The sequence below is a fragment of the Prinia subflava genome, chromosome 1, assembly GCF_021018805.1.
Source record: "Prinia subflava isolate CZ2003 ecotype Zambia chromosome 1, Cam_Psub_1.2, whole genome shotgun sequence".
Lineage (NCBI taxonomy): Eukaryota > Metazoa > Chordata > Aves > Passeriformes > Cisticolidae > Prinia > Prinia subflava.
In genome coordinates, this window is record NC_086247.1 from 111562209 (window position 1) to 111577587 (window position 15379).

A 15379-nucleotide genomic window follows, 5' to 3' on the forward strand; every position below is an offset into this window, starting at 1 on the left:
AGGCCTCTCCTGCCCAAGGGGATAGAGGTTTGCATGGTTTTTTCCCATGATTTTGGGATCTTCTCCAGCTCCAGAGAGGACCCTATGCTGAGATTAAGTTGCCATTGTGTTGGAGCACTGGGGGAAGTTATTAAACAAGAATTCAATGTATTGTTTGTACTTCTCTTAAATGAATAAGCAATAGATGTTCCCTTCAAAGGTAAAGGAACAGCCAATAAAACACTCAGAAGCTCTTTCAATCCAAATAAAATCCCAGCCAGGTGCCAAAAAAATCCTTAAACCCAAGCATAGAACTCGATGTTGAAATGTCAGCCCCGAAATGTGAGAGCAGTATGTCCATTTCCTCAATGTGCCTGGGAAGAGCCAGAGTTTGGAGGGCTTAATCTTTCACTTTTGCCATCAGGTAGAACAAAATGTTTCACCTAAAACCTGGTAGTCATAAATCAGGTCTTTGAATGCCTGCAGAGGAGTCCTCAAGCAGTTCTCAACTCCAGGTGTGGAATGAGTTTGGACAGAGTTTTATCTCCATTTTAGCAAAACAGAGCAAAACATGTTCTACTCCACTTTTTTTTTTTTACAGTCCCTCAAATGAAACTCTTAATCGAGTGTCTTTTTTTATTAATTGCACTGTCTCTGAAGATGGGAGAAGAGAAAGCAAATGTGGAGAATCAAGAAGAACATAAGTGGATGCACTGAGATAACCCTCTTGCATGGCAGAGGTCCTCTCTCTGGGTAGAGAGCTAGAAACACGTGAAGGATGAAACAACTCTGATAAATGATGGGGAGCAAGGCCAGCACACCCCCAGGTTCTCCACAGTCCTTTGACTTGGCCAGGAAACAGTGGAAGAGGACAGGGAAGCTGCCACCAAATGCAAAGAGGCTTTAATCCCATTTTTGCAAAGAGTCCAAGAGCAAACTTCTGAGGTGGGAATGGATGTACCAGTCCCAACCAGACCTGGCAAAGCCTGGCCTTGCACCGTTGGTGCAAGCCCACTTGGTCCTTTCCCTGGCTTGCTGCTACTCTGCTGGCACCAGGGGAGTGGCTGATGAGAGCTGGCAGGAGCCTGGGCACGTGTTTGAAAGCCAGAGAGAAACAGGAAAGATGTGGCATTAATTATGATGGCTTGGGACCAGCTGGAACTGTCAAACTGAGTTAGTTAACTGAGGAGAAAATGGCCCACAGCACAGGGACAAGGCGACCTGGGGGGCTTGGCAGGGGCCACCAGATGAAAACCACTACCATGTGCCAACCCCCTGCTCTTTCCCAGCCTCAGCCCTGGAGCATCACCCTACTGTCACCACGGATGCAGCTTGGATAATGGGAAAACAGAGTGAGCCCACTGTCAGCAGCATTTTCTTTTGAACCCCTGCCATCACATGTGGGATCCCACTCTGGCAGAGTTTGAGCTGCCTTCTTAGCTAGACTGGGAAATTATTTATCCCGAGCCACACCTCCAAGTGAACAATGGCAACTTGGTCTTGGTGATGCCTGGTCTCAAGCAACTAAGTCAAGCTCAGTGAAGCAGTCCGGAGCCTCATCGCTGGTTGTGCTGTAGGACCATGGCTTCCAGTAGGCAGGATGTTGACAGAAATGCTGTACACTGAGCTCTGAAACATCTGGAGCTCTTGGCAGCTGGAGAGCTGGGCTGGGATAGCAGCAGGTGCACATCAGGTAGGCATAGAGGTACCAGTGTGGTTATCTAAATGCTTTAAGTGGGAATGGACAAAACCGATTAAAATATATTACACTGGGGTTGTGCTTCTTGTTGCCTCTGCTTCAAGCTGTACATTTGGAATTAGTTTGCATTTTTGGATAGTTTACATTTTTAAAGCGTTTCAAAACACTTCAGCCTAAAAACATGCATTTCCAGCCTGCTTAGATTTCATGGAGAGAAACAGGTTCTTCCCCTGTCAGTCAGGCAGCTTCAGAGTTAAGCAATAAACAGATCCTTTTCACAGTCACTGTCAGATTTCCCCTCCTGCTGTGTATCCATGCAAAGGTGAGCAGGCTCCCAAGGCAGTGCAGGTGGCTGGAGCCCCCACTATGGCAGAGCCCCAGCAAAGGTGGCTGTGCCTGCAGCGCTGCACACGTGTTCCCTGGAGCTCCACGTTGGTCTCTTTCCCACTAAGCAATGACATTCAAGGGCCTGATTTTTGTTTATTCCACTACAACCCTTGTGGTTGTTTACATGAAGGCAAAGGGTATGAAAAAGCTATCAGATCAGAACAGGGATAAAAAGAGAAAAGCTCCATGCAGCTCCACCTGGATGCACTGACTGCACCTGGCTGTGTTCAGGCATGTTTGCTTGCTCCTGAAGCTGATTTTCCTACAGATTATGTGGGATTGGCTGTAAAATACTCTTTAATTCCACCAAGCAGAGAGGGTTTCCAGGTAAATGCCTTGTCTGGCCTGGAGGAGCACAAACCAAGATGCACTACTGCTCCACATGGGTCATTTTGTGGGTCTCCTTTCCCCCTGAAATGTTACTGCTTTGAAACAGAACTGAGAAAGCAGAGCCAAAGTCCTTGCCTAGAACTGTGCAGCTTATTTGTGTGTGGTGCTTCCTAGGTTGCCCTCACCTGAGCTACTGGTGAGAATGCACCAAACTGGCCACCAATATGCTCTTGCTTTTTATGGGATAAGGATTAACTCAGCAGCAGCAGGGGAAGAGCAGTGGTGCTCACCTTGGGAAAAACCACATTGGCAGCTGTGTCCATCACAGCCTGGGGTTGCACACCTGCCACCCTTCCCTGCACCACTGCTGTGGTAGGTGTACTCTGCTGGTCAGAGACTTCCCAAACCTGGCTGTAAGAAATACGTGTTTTTTCCTGAGGAGAACACTCAGATTAGGTACTTGCTCAGAAAGGTGATGACACCCAGAAGGGAAACGTGCAATGTAGAGAATGAAGCTAATTGCTCTTTGGTAGTGTCCTTCCTGCCTACCAGCTTTGCAGCACACTTTTGAGAGGACAAGGCTGCCCTGAGACTTCCACTGAAAATTCTGCACTGCAGATAGGCACTATCAGGTCAGCCCCACCAATTTCCCATCCCCTCCTCTAGCCTGGGAAACAGAAAATGGTATAAACAAACCACTGTTTAATCAGAACCCTCCCTCTAGACCCTAATCAATTGTTGAAAACTGTTTCAAACCAAGTGAAAGATAGTGAGTGAAAGATAGCTCTGGAATTTAGATATTTCGTCAAAAAATTCTCCCTTGTAGAGTTTGGTTCTTTTGTTTTGCTTGGTTTGGTTTTATTTGTTTGGGTTTTTTTGCGGAGGAAGGAGAAGTTGTCAGAGAAATGATCTGTTTCTCACAGAAGCAGTTGAGACATGTGACTGTGGTGTTTGACCCTTTGGAGCTGCAGCAGCAATGTCTCTTTGTCCCCTTTCTCCAAGGACACAGCACTTTCCAGGCATCAGCATTAACCAGAGGATGTCCTACAGTGTTACCTCCTGCCCAAAATTTAGCAAGTGAGAGGTGGGAATAGAATAAGAACCCAAAGCCTCTGAAACTTTCACTCCCAGACAACTGAACCCCATTCTTCCCCCTAAGCAAAAGGCATTTCAAGTTGCTCCTCTGAAACACCATCACCATCCTAAAGAAGGAATTTGGAGGAGGAAGAAAGGAAAGAGATCTTTCACAGCTGTCTGGCTCTGAAACTGAAAAGTATTCATGTGTGGAGGAAAACACCTTTCTCTGTCAGAAGGAAATAGATGAAAAAAAGTTTTATGATGCATGGAGGGCAGCACTCATCTTCCATTGTCCTGCAGAAGCACTGCTGTCAGGGCCTTCCTGGCCACAGCTGGAGACACACGTGTCTTCTCATGGAGCTCTCCCCCTGTTCCCTCTGCCTAAAGTCCAGCACAAATTTTTTGTCTTCTAATGGCAAAACAGAAGATGGAATCTAGAGAAGAGCAAACAAAAAGGACCAAGTAAAGGAGAATTATGTAAATCCTTGAAGCAGAGGAGCAGGATTGGGATAAGGACTTGTACAAACAGCACAGGGGAAATCACCCCAAAGCAGGAGATCCATTGGAGCCCACACAGCAGCTGCTGCGACAGTACCTATTCATGGATAGCAACAGGGACCTGGCAGGTTTTTGTCAGGCAGACTGAAGAAGCAGGAGGAATTGACTCATCACAGAAACATCACACCGCTAGGAACATCTACAGGATAACACTGCTGGAAACCCACAGTGGGAAAACAACATTGCTGCTGGGGGTGGAATGCCTGCAGACTGTCCCACCTCCATCCACCTTAGCCACACACTGGCTGGCTATTGCTAGAGGCCAGGATAACATTAAAGCAAGGAGGGACAAAGGAGCAGGGAGTCTCTAGGGCATGGAGCAGAGATGTTACCCTGAGTGCATCTGTTGGTGCATGCTACATTATGCATACAGGGACATGGCTAACCCAGAAGGTAAATCGGGCAATTGGAGCGAGCCGTTTGAATACACACCCAACAAAGGGAAACTCAATTAAATTTTAAAGACAACACATTTGAAAATGGCAGGACTAAGTGGCGTTTAAAGGTGGCAATCGCTGCCAAGTTATTTCGAGCAAACAGGAGGCTATTCCATGCATCTGTTTGAACGTGCCAACAATTAATTTAGTAATCAGCATGTTCTGAAGGGACGACTTGAGAGGGTGACAAGCAGGGCTTGGCCCTCAATCAGTGTAAATTCACCATGGCTCCCTATGTTTCAGCCAGCCCCATGCTAGCAGAGGGTTTGGCTGAAAGCCCCTCAGGAGGGACAGGCTGGGGGAGGTGACTTTGCTTACATAAGGACGGTGATGTGCCTCACACACGTGCAGATGGTGATGCTTCTCATACCACCCACAGCACAGATGGACTGTCAGTCATCACATTGAAAGCCATTCCAAGAGTGTGCCTACCCCAAGTCCAGCAGGGAAAAATTAAGTGCTCTTTTATCCACTAATCCTATCCTGCCTTACACCAGCATAGACACCAGAAGCAAAAATATTATAGAAATAAGTCTGCTATTTATACAGCTCAGCAGAAGAGATACAGCAATAAAGATGCTGAAGTCACTATTTTGTTCAATGCAAATTAAATGATGGTGTGCTTACAGAGTTCCTTTCACCCAGAGAGCAACAACCTCCTTGCTCTGGACTTGGACCAACTCCTGTCCTGAGGAGGCTAAAGGTTTGTATCAGGACTCTTGCCAGTCCACCTGCAGTAAATGTGCCTCTGCCTCGGAGCCATCTACACCAACAGCCTACAGGGTGTTGAAAGGAATAATATCCTAAGTGACTTCACTTAATTTGGGTCCTGTGAGGTGTTGGTGTCTTGGGACAAGGGACATCCACAGAACCCAGTGCGCTGGACATGCAAAACCCTAAGAGATGGAGGCAAAAAAGTGGCTTGAAATGGAAGAAAGAATAAAAATTGTAAAAATCAATAGACAGCTTTAACAAATAATCCTGTCATACATTTACCTCGAGTAATGTACTTAGCTCTTAAGAGGTAAGAAGCCAAAAAGGGTACTTTGCAAAGTCCCAAGTTACTGCTCTTAAGACTTGTAATTTCCTTAAGAAAAGGATCTGTCAAAAAAGAATCAGGAGAGGGAAGGAGACAGAAACATTTCAATTTGAACTCTGCAGATCCAAGTATTTTAATTAACGATCTCCTGCTGGAGCTGTAAAACCCACCCTGGGTCACCAACTTTGGCTGCAACTAACCCATCACTGCCCACCCCTACCACCCATGAAGGTATCAGCCTCAACCTGCAGCTCCTGCTCCAACACTTCTGTTCAGTTCCTCTTCATCCTCATACCTGTCAGTAAGAGCCCTCCACAGCTGCTGGCTGGTCCTTGCACTTGGGCTATTTAGAAGGAGATATGAAATTGCAGCCAGAGGAAATTCTCCTGGATGATCCATCTCTGCAGGCACGGACAAGCCCAGCACCAGCCAGTTCAAGACCAGCACCCTGCACTGTCCCCAGAGGGTTCTGGATTTAATCCCAGCTACTTCTCTTCCAGGACAGCATGGCCATACAGCACCAGAGAGCATAATTCCCTTTGGGAGCAGGAACAAATGATGCAGTGGTAGAAGTTCCAAGTCTCCTGCACAAAGCAACTTGCCAAAAGGAGCCCCACAAGCTCACCCAATGAAAAAGCTCTCTTGGAAATAGATTAATCCAGCTGCAGTTCCTGCCTTCTTGCACATGTGAGAGATGCAGCCTCAGTCCCTGTGCACAGAGAGTCTGCATTCACTATAGGACAGAACTTCAAATGATGCCAGGCGAACATTCCTTCAAGAAGTGGCACTGACAGACAGAAGCAAGGGAAACAAAGAGCCCAAGGGACAGGGGAGGTCTGGGGCTGAGAAATGGAATGGGCTTGCAAAGCACTGATGGCAAAGTTATTAAAAGAAAGAAAATTTACTATGGAAAGATGCCAGCACTCCAGAGCAGTTCTTGAGGTAGTATAAATCAGGATAACATTACCATGCCCAATTTATGACAGTAACAGGCTGCACCAGGGGCTCTCACTGCTGTGGGATCTGGCAGAGGAGAGGTTCACGTATAGCAGCAAGGTGCCAGCACAGACACTTTTCACTGGGCAGGTGTTGGAGGTAAATGGCAACATCACCAGCACAACTTCAGTGTTCAGCTATCTCAGAAATTGAAAAGGAACCCACCCCCCCCCCCCCCCCCTTTTTTTTTTTCCTTTTTTTTTTTTCCCAACTCATAAAGTACTCATAGCACTGATGAGGAAGACAGAACCTCAATGCACATTTTTGGAAAGCACATTTGATTATCTTCTGGAAAAAACGAGTCTCTCTCTGAACACGAGAGACTCTTTCATGCCAGAGTTAAGAGCACTGAAACCCACATATATGATACTTCATTGCTCTGTAGCCAATTTTGTTGATTAGTCATTAGGATATGAGAAGAAAATAGTTAATGTGCTGTAACCAATCTGCAAATGTTATAAAATTTGCAATCATATGGAACTAATTTTAAGTGAAATGGGATGACCTACAAATTACAGGCAAAGGATTACTATGAAAGGCATGGAGAAAAGCAGGCAGGAAGGCAACAAGCAGATCAGTATCCTGCTGAGAATGAAAAACGGTTAGGAGAACACAGGCAGTTCACACACCCAAAGAAAATTATTTTTGAGAACTGATACAAAATGAATGCTGACTAAATTTCAGATGTTTGAAGACTCATTCACTACCAAATAGGTTACCAACAACAGCACCCTTACAACAGCCAGCAGGATGGCCCCTGGCCACAGGGCTACCTTCAGCTTCAATGGATGTTGGGATGCAGGATTGCTGCAAAACCCTTCTGTGAGCAGCAGCTCATCAGCCAGCAAGTTCCTGGGGAGCCACAGGTCGTGGAGGCTTCCCTGAACAGCTTGCTTTCACTTCCATCTTTTAGGAAGCTTTTCTCACCTCAGCTCCAACATAGATGGTGTGGAATGTGCAGCAGCCACATGGAGACTTTGGGGCAAGAAACCCATTTTGTCCTCAGAAAACAACAATGGGAATGTTCCTGTGCCCCTTTAAAATATCAAGACAAAAACCCATTAGTTGGCAAGGTTACAATTGCAAAGCAAATGCAGACTTTGGGACTCATGTTCTGTTTCTTCCTCTCCTTTAAATCATAAATATGTTTGAAAACAAAGCAAGACATAATGAAAATGAATATACAGAAGTAGCACTTGCCCGAAGGTCCAATGTTGTGCTGTGGTGTTTTGCTCATTTTTCAATCCTTCTGTTTCTTATCCAAATTTGTACAGCCATTTGTTCTCCCCCTCTCCTTAGAACCCATATTTATAATTCTGCCTGGGATGCTCATCTATCAGCCCAGAAAGCAAGACATTTATCCTGCTCTTCAAATGTCCATCCAGTCCTTGAGATGAAGGTGTGGACTGGGAGGAAAAGAAAGCACTTCTCCTTTTGCTTCAACACTGGTTATAAACTATAGAGGATGCTAATATCTACCAGGCAAATCTCTCTCACTCCTGCCCCTTTCCTTCTCCCCTCCTCAAGAGCTGCACTTATGACTCAGAGCCATTTTTCAAAGACAGTGCCATTCACGGTCTCCAGCTAATGCAGATCTGAGCAGGATGAGGTCCAAAGTAGTCAGGGTGTTACCCTGGCAATGGAGCCAGATTCTGATCTCAGGGAAAAAGAATTTAAGTCTAGACCAAACTACTCCCCCCATTGGAGTAACAGAGTAATCAGCCTGATCCCTGCCATGTGCTCTGGACAGCCCAATGCCCTGGAACACCCACCTGTTTCCTGCCTGACTCTGCTTCCTTCCACCAACATCCAGCAACACCTGTGCACAGAAAGCTTCCCTTTGCCACCACCTGTCTATTCCCTAGCAAGACACATACCTATTAGTAGCTATTATCAGCAGATTATTCTGATCAAGCATCAAAATAAAGGATTTTCTTGAGCAGATTGCTGTAAATGCAATCTTTTCTCATCACCTCTCCCAAGTCACCCCACTCCTTTCTCACACAGTTGTACATAACTCACAAAATGAAAACTCCTAAAACACAGTAAATTATCTACTCCATCCCTTCTACCTCTTATCTATCAATACAACCTTTTGCAATAGGGGTGCAGTAAAATCTGATTTTAAACATGAAGCTGTAGTCTGTCATCATTCTCTTCAATCAAAATATAAAGAAGCTACAGATATACATTTTATCACAGCAATGGATAAATCTATCATAGTAATACTTTTGACAAATAATAAAATGCAAAAAAGTATTGAGGAGATTTACAGCAGTTTAATGAAGGCTCTCGTACAAAATCTTGAACTCAAAGTTACAGTCAAGAGTTACTGAAAAATATAACTTACAGTGAAAAAGCTGATGAGAATTGCCCACTTAGCCATGGAATTAACTGCGCTTTAACGCTGTGCTTAAATAGTCACCACACAATAGGAACAAATTTAAATCACGACCAAGGTACACACAATGCACTTCCATTCTGTTTTCAATTACATGTATTCAGCAAGTAATTTAACCTCTGGAAGTTACTCTGAAGAACCCAGAGGTTTCTCTTTGTTTTTTTTTTTTCCCAAACACGCACTAGAAATAAATACAATTGAAAGGATGCGTGTGGAGTGCAATAAAATGGACACTTAGGCACTGGTACAGTCTAGTCCTCTTCAGCCCTCTACAAACTACAAGACGAGAAAACCACAGCTGGAGTGGAGAGCAGGTTAGAGCTGTACAGGTAGTGCAGCAGGTTATGTACTACACAAGAGCACATCTGCAAAAGGTCCCAGGAGATTTTTGTTGAAGATGCAGCGTATCCACACTAGGTATATCGTGAAGGGCTTTATGTTTTCTGAGAAGGTGTGATTCTGATGGGACAATATATAAGGCATGTAAGTGTTCTCCCCTTGCTCTTGTATCCACACTTCGTATTTTACTTCTCTGACCTTGAGATACCTCAGATTCCAGGGGATCTGCCAGGACACAGCAAGTTTAGCTTCACTGGTGCCCTGGACTGAGGCCTGACACTTCGCATCCCTCACTTTGCCAGGGTAGAGGCTACCAGACCACTTCTGCTTCCTGGGTCCAGGCTTAGACTTCACAGTCTGCCTAATGACATGTATGAGAGACGGGATGTTCACCTTTGTGTCCTGGTAGGCACGGAACAGCCACTCAGGGTTGCGGCAGCAGAGGTGCCGCGGCACCTCCGTGCTCTTAATGATGCGCTCCTGCTCAGCTTTGTCCAGGTGAGCAATCCCGCCCTGATCCCAAGGTCTGTCCGGGTAGGTGACCGTGTCTTCCCTGTCGGTGTTCTGCCAGGCAATGTACTGCAGGTCCATGCCAGGAAGGGTTGCCAGGGTTTTGTACGGGGTGTAGTGTTCGGGGTTGATAGCATATGGGAAGAGCTCCACCACGGTGGCCCCTCTTGGCAGGAAGAGCGACATGACTAATTGGGCCCCGTGCATGCTGACCAGCATGGACGCATTGCTGATCAACCGAACGATGTCAGAAAATGAATGCTCCTCTAGAGAGACGGAAATGGTTTTCATCTGAAACTCCTGAGCTAGAGCCAGGATTAGTTCTGCCTCATTTAGGATAAGTCTGTTGATTGTCCGACTGAACACTACGATGTACTCCTCACTGGAGCTTTCCTCCAAGCTGATGTTCAGTTTCTGCATCATGAATTTGGTGAACTGCCTGATCTCATTACCAGAAACCAAGATGTTTGCCTTTGGCCCTTGTGGCTGGACAAATCCGTACTGGTACCAGGTGGTGATTTTGGATAGTCCCACATAGGACTTGGTAAAGCAGAGGAGCCTGCCCAGGGTTTTAAGCTCCTCCCTGAGGAGCGGCTGCTTGTTACTCAGTAACTTGTAGAGGTCAAAGTGAACACCTTCACTCCACCCTTCCATGAAGAAGAGTCGTGCCTCCAGATCCAAGTCGGAGAACTGCTGCATGGTGTAATAGATGGGGAGGAGGTCGTCATGAAAGACGTGCATCAGGTTGTCTGGGTTGAACCTGTTGGCAATCAGCGCCACATCAGGCACGAAGACCGGCTTTGGCATAAATTTCAGCGCAGCAGCTGGCAGCTCCACGAAGTTGAAGTACTGGGTGTTGTGATCTTCCACAGAGGAGAGGTCGAGCAGAGCCGGCTGGAACCTCCGGGAGCCCAGGTTGGGCAGCATGACAGAGGAGTTGCTGTGAAAGTAGACAAACTCCTCAGCCTCGGTGGAGTAGCAGAGCGACTCAAAGCGGCAGATGCGGTCGGTGTGCATCCTGCCAGTGCACACCATCCTGGTACCGTTCTCCACCAGGGCCTGCAGAGCTGCATGGTAGTCAATCTGAGCCTCAGAAAGCTCCTGAGCCTGGCGCATGAGGACCAACTCCTCCTCCACCGTGGCGGCATGATCGCACAGTTTGATGTATTTCCAGAGCACAGCAGCGAGGATGGACACAAGCAGGGCATTGAACACAGCTGCTATGTTCATTCTGTAGTTAGATCCTAGCAGGATGACAGGTGGGGAATGCAATGGAGAGGGAACACATCATTAACACTCTTTGACATGGTGAGGGCAAAGACCTGTGGAAAATAAAATGAGAGAGGAACCATTTAAACATCAGGTTTACAGCACCACCATAAATCATATTTTATGGACTATTCAAGAGAGTTTAGGCTTCTTTCGGTAATTTTTTCCCCCTTCCAGGGAATGAGGGGAAAGAAGAAAAAAGTGCTGAAGCTCTCCTCAAAACTGTAAAAAAATATAAAGCAAACAGAACTGGGAGCTGCTCCACAGGAAGGCTCCTCTCTCATTTTCATTTCTATGATTTTGACGAAGAAAATATCAGAGTTTAAGGATGAGCTCTATGAAGATCTGTTAGAAAGAAAAGTATGTTCTCTGGGACTCTGGCTCACTGTGCTTTTTGCAGACCACTCCCACAGTGAGAGGAAATAGAGCACTGCAGTCACTGGGCCACCTGCAGAGGACTCGGAGACCAAGCTCCTCTCCCGCTCTGTATGGCTGAGAGCACTCAGCAGTGCCCTCACCTTCACTGTGCAGGTAGCAACAGCTCGAGAAGTATTGCCAGGACAGATTTCGCTACACTCCAGTGTGCAATGTGAACTAGTGAGCATCACGTTCAATTTCATTTTATCCAGGGGTGGGAGAAGGACTTGAAGGGCTGTGGACTGCCCTGAGGGAGAATCCTGAGTCACAAGGGTGTTGCTCTGGCTGCAGTTCAGGATCAAAAGCCAGGAACCGCCATTGTCTTCCAAAAGAAATAGTGGCATGTGTGAGAGGGGAGCTCTGCTCTTTATGAGAGGAACTGATGTGTCATTAAAGCAATCAAGCCTTCATTTAGTGAGAGTCTGCCAGCCCTTAAACAAATGATAAGCTAATGCATTTGAAGGGTTTCACTGTTGGTATTTTCCCATCCTAACCAGAGAACCTTTTCTGTGCTGCTCCAAAGCCTCCCTGATTCTTCTTCTGTTAGAGCCTGTGACTGTTTTTGTTCTATGCAGAAACACTACTAGCTTATATCAGAGTATTGATTATATCTTCAACTGTGAACTTCAATTGAGGTATTGATTCACCTACAGAATTTATGGTCTTCAATTTTCATTATGCATCAAGATTCACTGCTACTCAGACTGTGAATAATTGCACCCATGACTCATGGGGAACTTCAGGAAGGGAAATTTCTGATTAGTATTTACCCCACTAGATTGTTTCTAGCTGCCATTTTTAAAGGTAGTAATTTTAAATTTTCTTTGGTGCAAGTTTGCCATGGGGGAGAAAAAAAGCAACGTCTCAAGCACATGTTCTGACATCCCAAGCAACCTTTAGCATTTTAACCAAGAGACTCTTGTTACATGGCAATGTGGAGGAAGTTAGCCAGGCGTATTTGGGACCAAAGCAAACACCTCTATTGCCAAAGGAGTTCCTTTGAAATGAGCTACTGCAACATAAAAGCTTGATCCTGCAACTTGGAACTGAATGGAGAATCATTCATGGAACTCAATGAAGTCAGAAGGGATTCCTAACCTCATGAGATCCCAACAGCCTGGGGGATCCGCCTTAGGAAGAACTGAAGGTACGTGGGAGTCTGAATAATGCCAAAGAAACCAGTGCTAGCTGTAAGCCACACAAACTCAAGAGATGAGCTCTGGGGATCTGAGCAGCAAATTCATTTCAATTTCTAGTTACTAAAATGAAACAGAAATGAAGTCCACCTCCTTTGGCAAGTGTTCTGAAAAACTGCTTCATTTAGAAACTCCCTAAAAGCAAAGCAAGCAAATTAAAAATGTCTTGTTTTGATTTCAACCATGGGAAAAAAAGGAAAGGGACCTACAGTGGTCATCTGGTTATCAGGGCAGGATCACCTCTCCACAAAACATGCCCCAAAGATGCTTCTCTCATTCTTAGTACTCATTCATCTCTTCAGCCAGTCTCTATCAAGAGAGGCTTGAAGGACTGTGATATACTCTTTTCCAACACTTAGCCTTTGTTTCCACCACAGCAATTTTAACTAGCTCTTGTCCCAGGTGCCACAGATATCCTGCACAGAAAAATGATGGCTGTCACATCACATCTCAATCTGTCCTCTTCTGTCAAGAGGGGATGACTGCTGCTTCTCATAGCTGTGCAACTCTCAGCCATGGCTATTCCATGGACAGCCTGGACTGGAAACCCACTGGGGACAGCAGTGCATCACTCAGGTTCTGATAATGCAATCAAACCAGTTTTCAGGAAGAGAAATTTTTGATGGGGATATAACATGAATTATTTTATTGGTACTGACTTTCAAAGCTTTATTTTACTTCTTCACTGGCTTTGAAAAATGTCTAATGATATCATCCAACTCTGTACATAACCTCTCGACTACAAACCTCGTGAGCACGGCTTTAAGTGACTTCAAAAGCATCAGCAAGGAAAGGATCAAGCCCCAGCAGCCGTGTGCAAAGCCTGATAATCAGTACATGGAGGAGACCTTTAACAAGCAAGTCCTCTGCTGCAAGCACACACTTAAAGGAAGGCCAGTCTGCAGGCACTGTGAAAGTTCACTTCTGTGGGTCAGAAGAACAAAGCACCTACAAGTTCAGTGGAGTCAATGCAAGTTGCAACAACTTGGCAGAGGAGGGAAAACCACATGGCTTCTTTATTATTCCATTATGGGAAGGTGAGTGTGTATGTGTGGGTGTTTCAAAGGCATAAAAAGGCCACAGTCCATAAAAACACCACTGATACCACCTGCATTTCACAGGCATTTTGGTGGTGGAGAACTCTGCTGACCATTACAAACCCCTTGAGCCAAACAGGCCTCCTTGAAAACAGCCCGTTCAAATGTTTCACCCCTGATTTGCTCTCTCCCCTCCAGCCGCAAAGGAAGGGCATGAGGCACTTCAGAGATGCGGCCTGGTGGATGCAGCCGATGTTCAGAGGTTAGCAATTCTCCTTTCAGACTCTGCCACAGCCATACCTGCTAAATGGCTAGGAATGAACAACTCAGCTTTTTAGTAAAATCACCTGCAAGGCCTCTTCCACCTCCTCCTTCATTGCAGCTCTTTCACTTCCCTGCACTTAGCTGAAGTGAGTGTATGTGCTTTAGCAAACCAGGTGTCAGAAATATATGTTAAATGTTAGCAATGCTAAAGTAACCCACCTTCATTTCTGCTCCTCATTGCCAGTTCCTAAATCCTGGTTCATGCTGCTTGGGAGAATGCTGCTTTTGATAGAAATGAACAACGGGATGTAGGCAGGAAGGGGGGGTCACAGGAAGAAATAAAATTTCACAGGTACTCAAGAGAACTCTCTTAATTCTTTGCCTGTTTTCCCACATTTTATCATCCACCTTTTTTTCAATCTGACGCTTTCAGTGAAAACAAACCTTCAGGAACTATAATTTTTGGTCCCTCAGAGAATGACAGAGCATAAATAGTAACAAACAATCCCACTGTTTGCTTTTACATACCCAGGAGAGGCTGCACCGAGGGAGTAAAGGCAAACAATCACTCTTCATGTCCCCTGGTTGCTCAGTCCCCCAAGCCAAGATCAGTCAAAGGGCTGTCAGCAGCAGTAGACACGGGATAAAAACTTTCCCAGGAGGCAGAGGGTAACACTGAAACAGGTGAAAGCACTTAGTTTTCTACCCGAAGAGAGCTGCTTCACAATAAAAGAAACTTTCATTACTAAATCTCCCTCATGAAATGGGTCTAGAGCTGCCACTCCCACAGTGTCATCACAGAACATCCTAAGAACTGAAAGGCACTTGCAGAAGTGGCAGGCCAGACACACTGCTACTTTTCATAAGAGCAGAGTGCTCTCTGCTGCTTCTTTCTACATAGAGGGCAGCCTCTAGGCCAGCCACTCCCCGAGCTGCCCACAGACTCCCTCCTCCCCATCCCTACCATGTTCATCCACCCTCTTGCCTTCTAGTGACACTGGGATAACCAGGGCTCTGCTCCATGTGACTAACATGCCCCAGTTACCAAGGAAATCGAATGGACTGACATTTTTTCACTCTCTGCATTGAAATGCTAAAGCACCATCCTTCAGCACCAGGAGACACGGCAACTGAGAGGCCAGAGCCAAGCCAGAAGAGACGTGCATGTGAAAGCAGCACAGAGCTTGTTGCTGCCAAGCTGGCAGAGGGCAATGATGTCCCATGGAGGGGATGTGCCCCTGAGGACTGCCGAGAGGAGTGGGCTGCAGGAGTGAGAGAGGGACGTGGAAGAGGCAGATTTCCTTGGCAGTGATGCTGATAGGGCAGGGGGCAGCAGCCTTAGAGCCAGACATGGGGAGTTCAACAAAAACACCGGTGTGGGGGCAGCTCACGACTGTGCAGTGGAATTAAGAGGGTATCCTGAGGCTTGCAGATCAGCCACAAT

General features: G+C 46.1%; 1 protein-coding gene across 9 annotated transcripts in view; it reads right to left on the reverse strand.

Moving 5' to 3' along the window:
• Positions 1-8762: 8762 nt before the first annotated feature.
• The window catches only part of POMGNT2 (protein O-linked mannose N-acetylglucosaminyltransferase 2 (beta 1,4-)), a 31023-nt gene continuing 24406 nt past the window's right edge, over positions 8763-15379 (reverse strand). For 6 of the 9 annotated variants that reach the window (XM_063408378.1, XM_063408395.1, XM_063408370.1 and 3 more), the window contains 2 exons: positions 14464-14610; positions 8763-11074 (listed from right to left, as the gene is read on the reverse strand). In XM_063408378.1, coding sequence (XP_063264448.1) covers positions 9246-10982 — 1737 coding nt within the window. In that variant the 5' untranslated portion in view covers positions 10983-11074; positions 14464-14610 and the 3' untranslated portion in view covers positions 8763-9245. The remainder of the gene's footprint in view (positions 11075-14463; positions 14611-15379) is intronic. The other 3 variants (XM_063408404.1, XM_063408440.1, XM_063408431.1) reach the window with 1 other exon arrangement.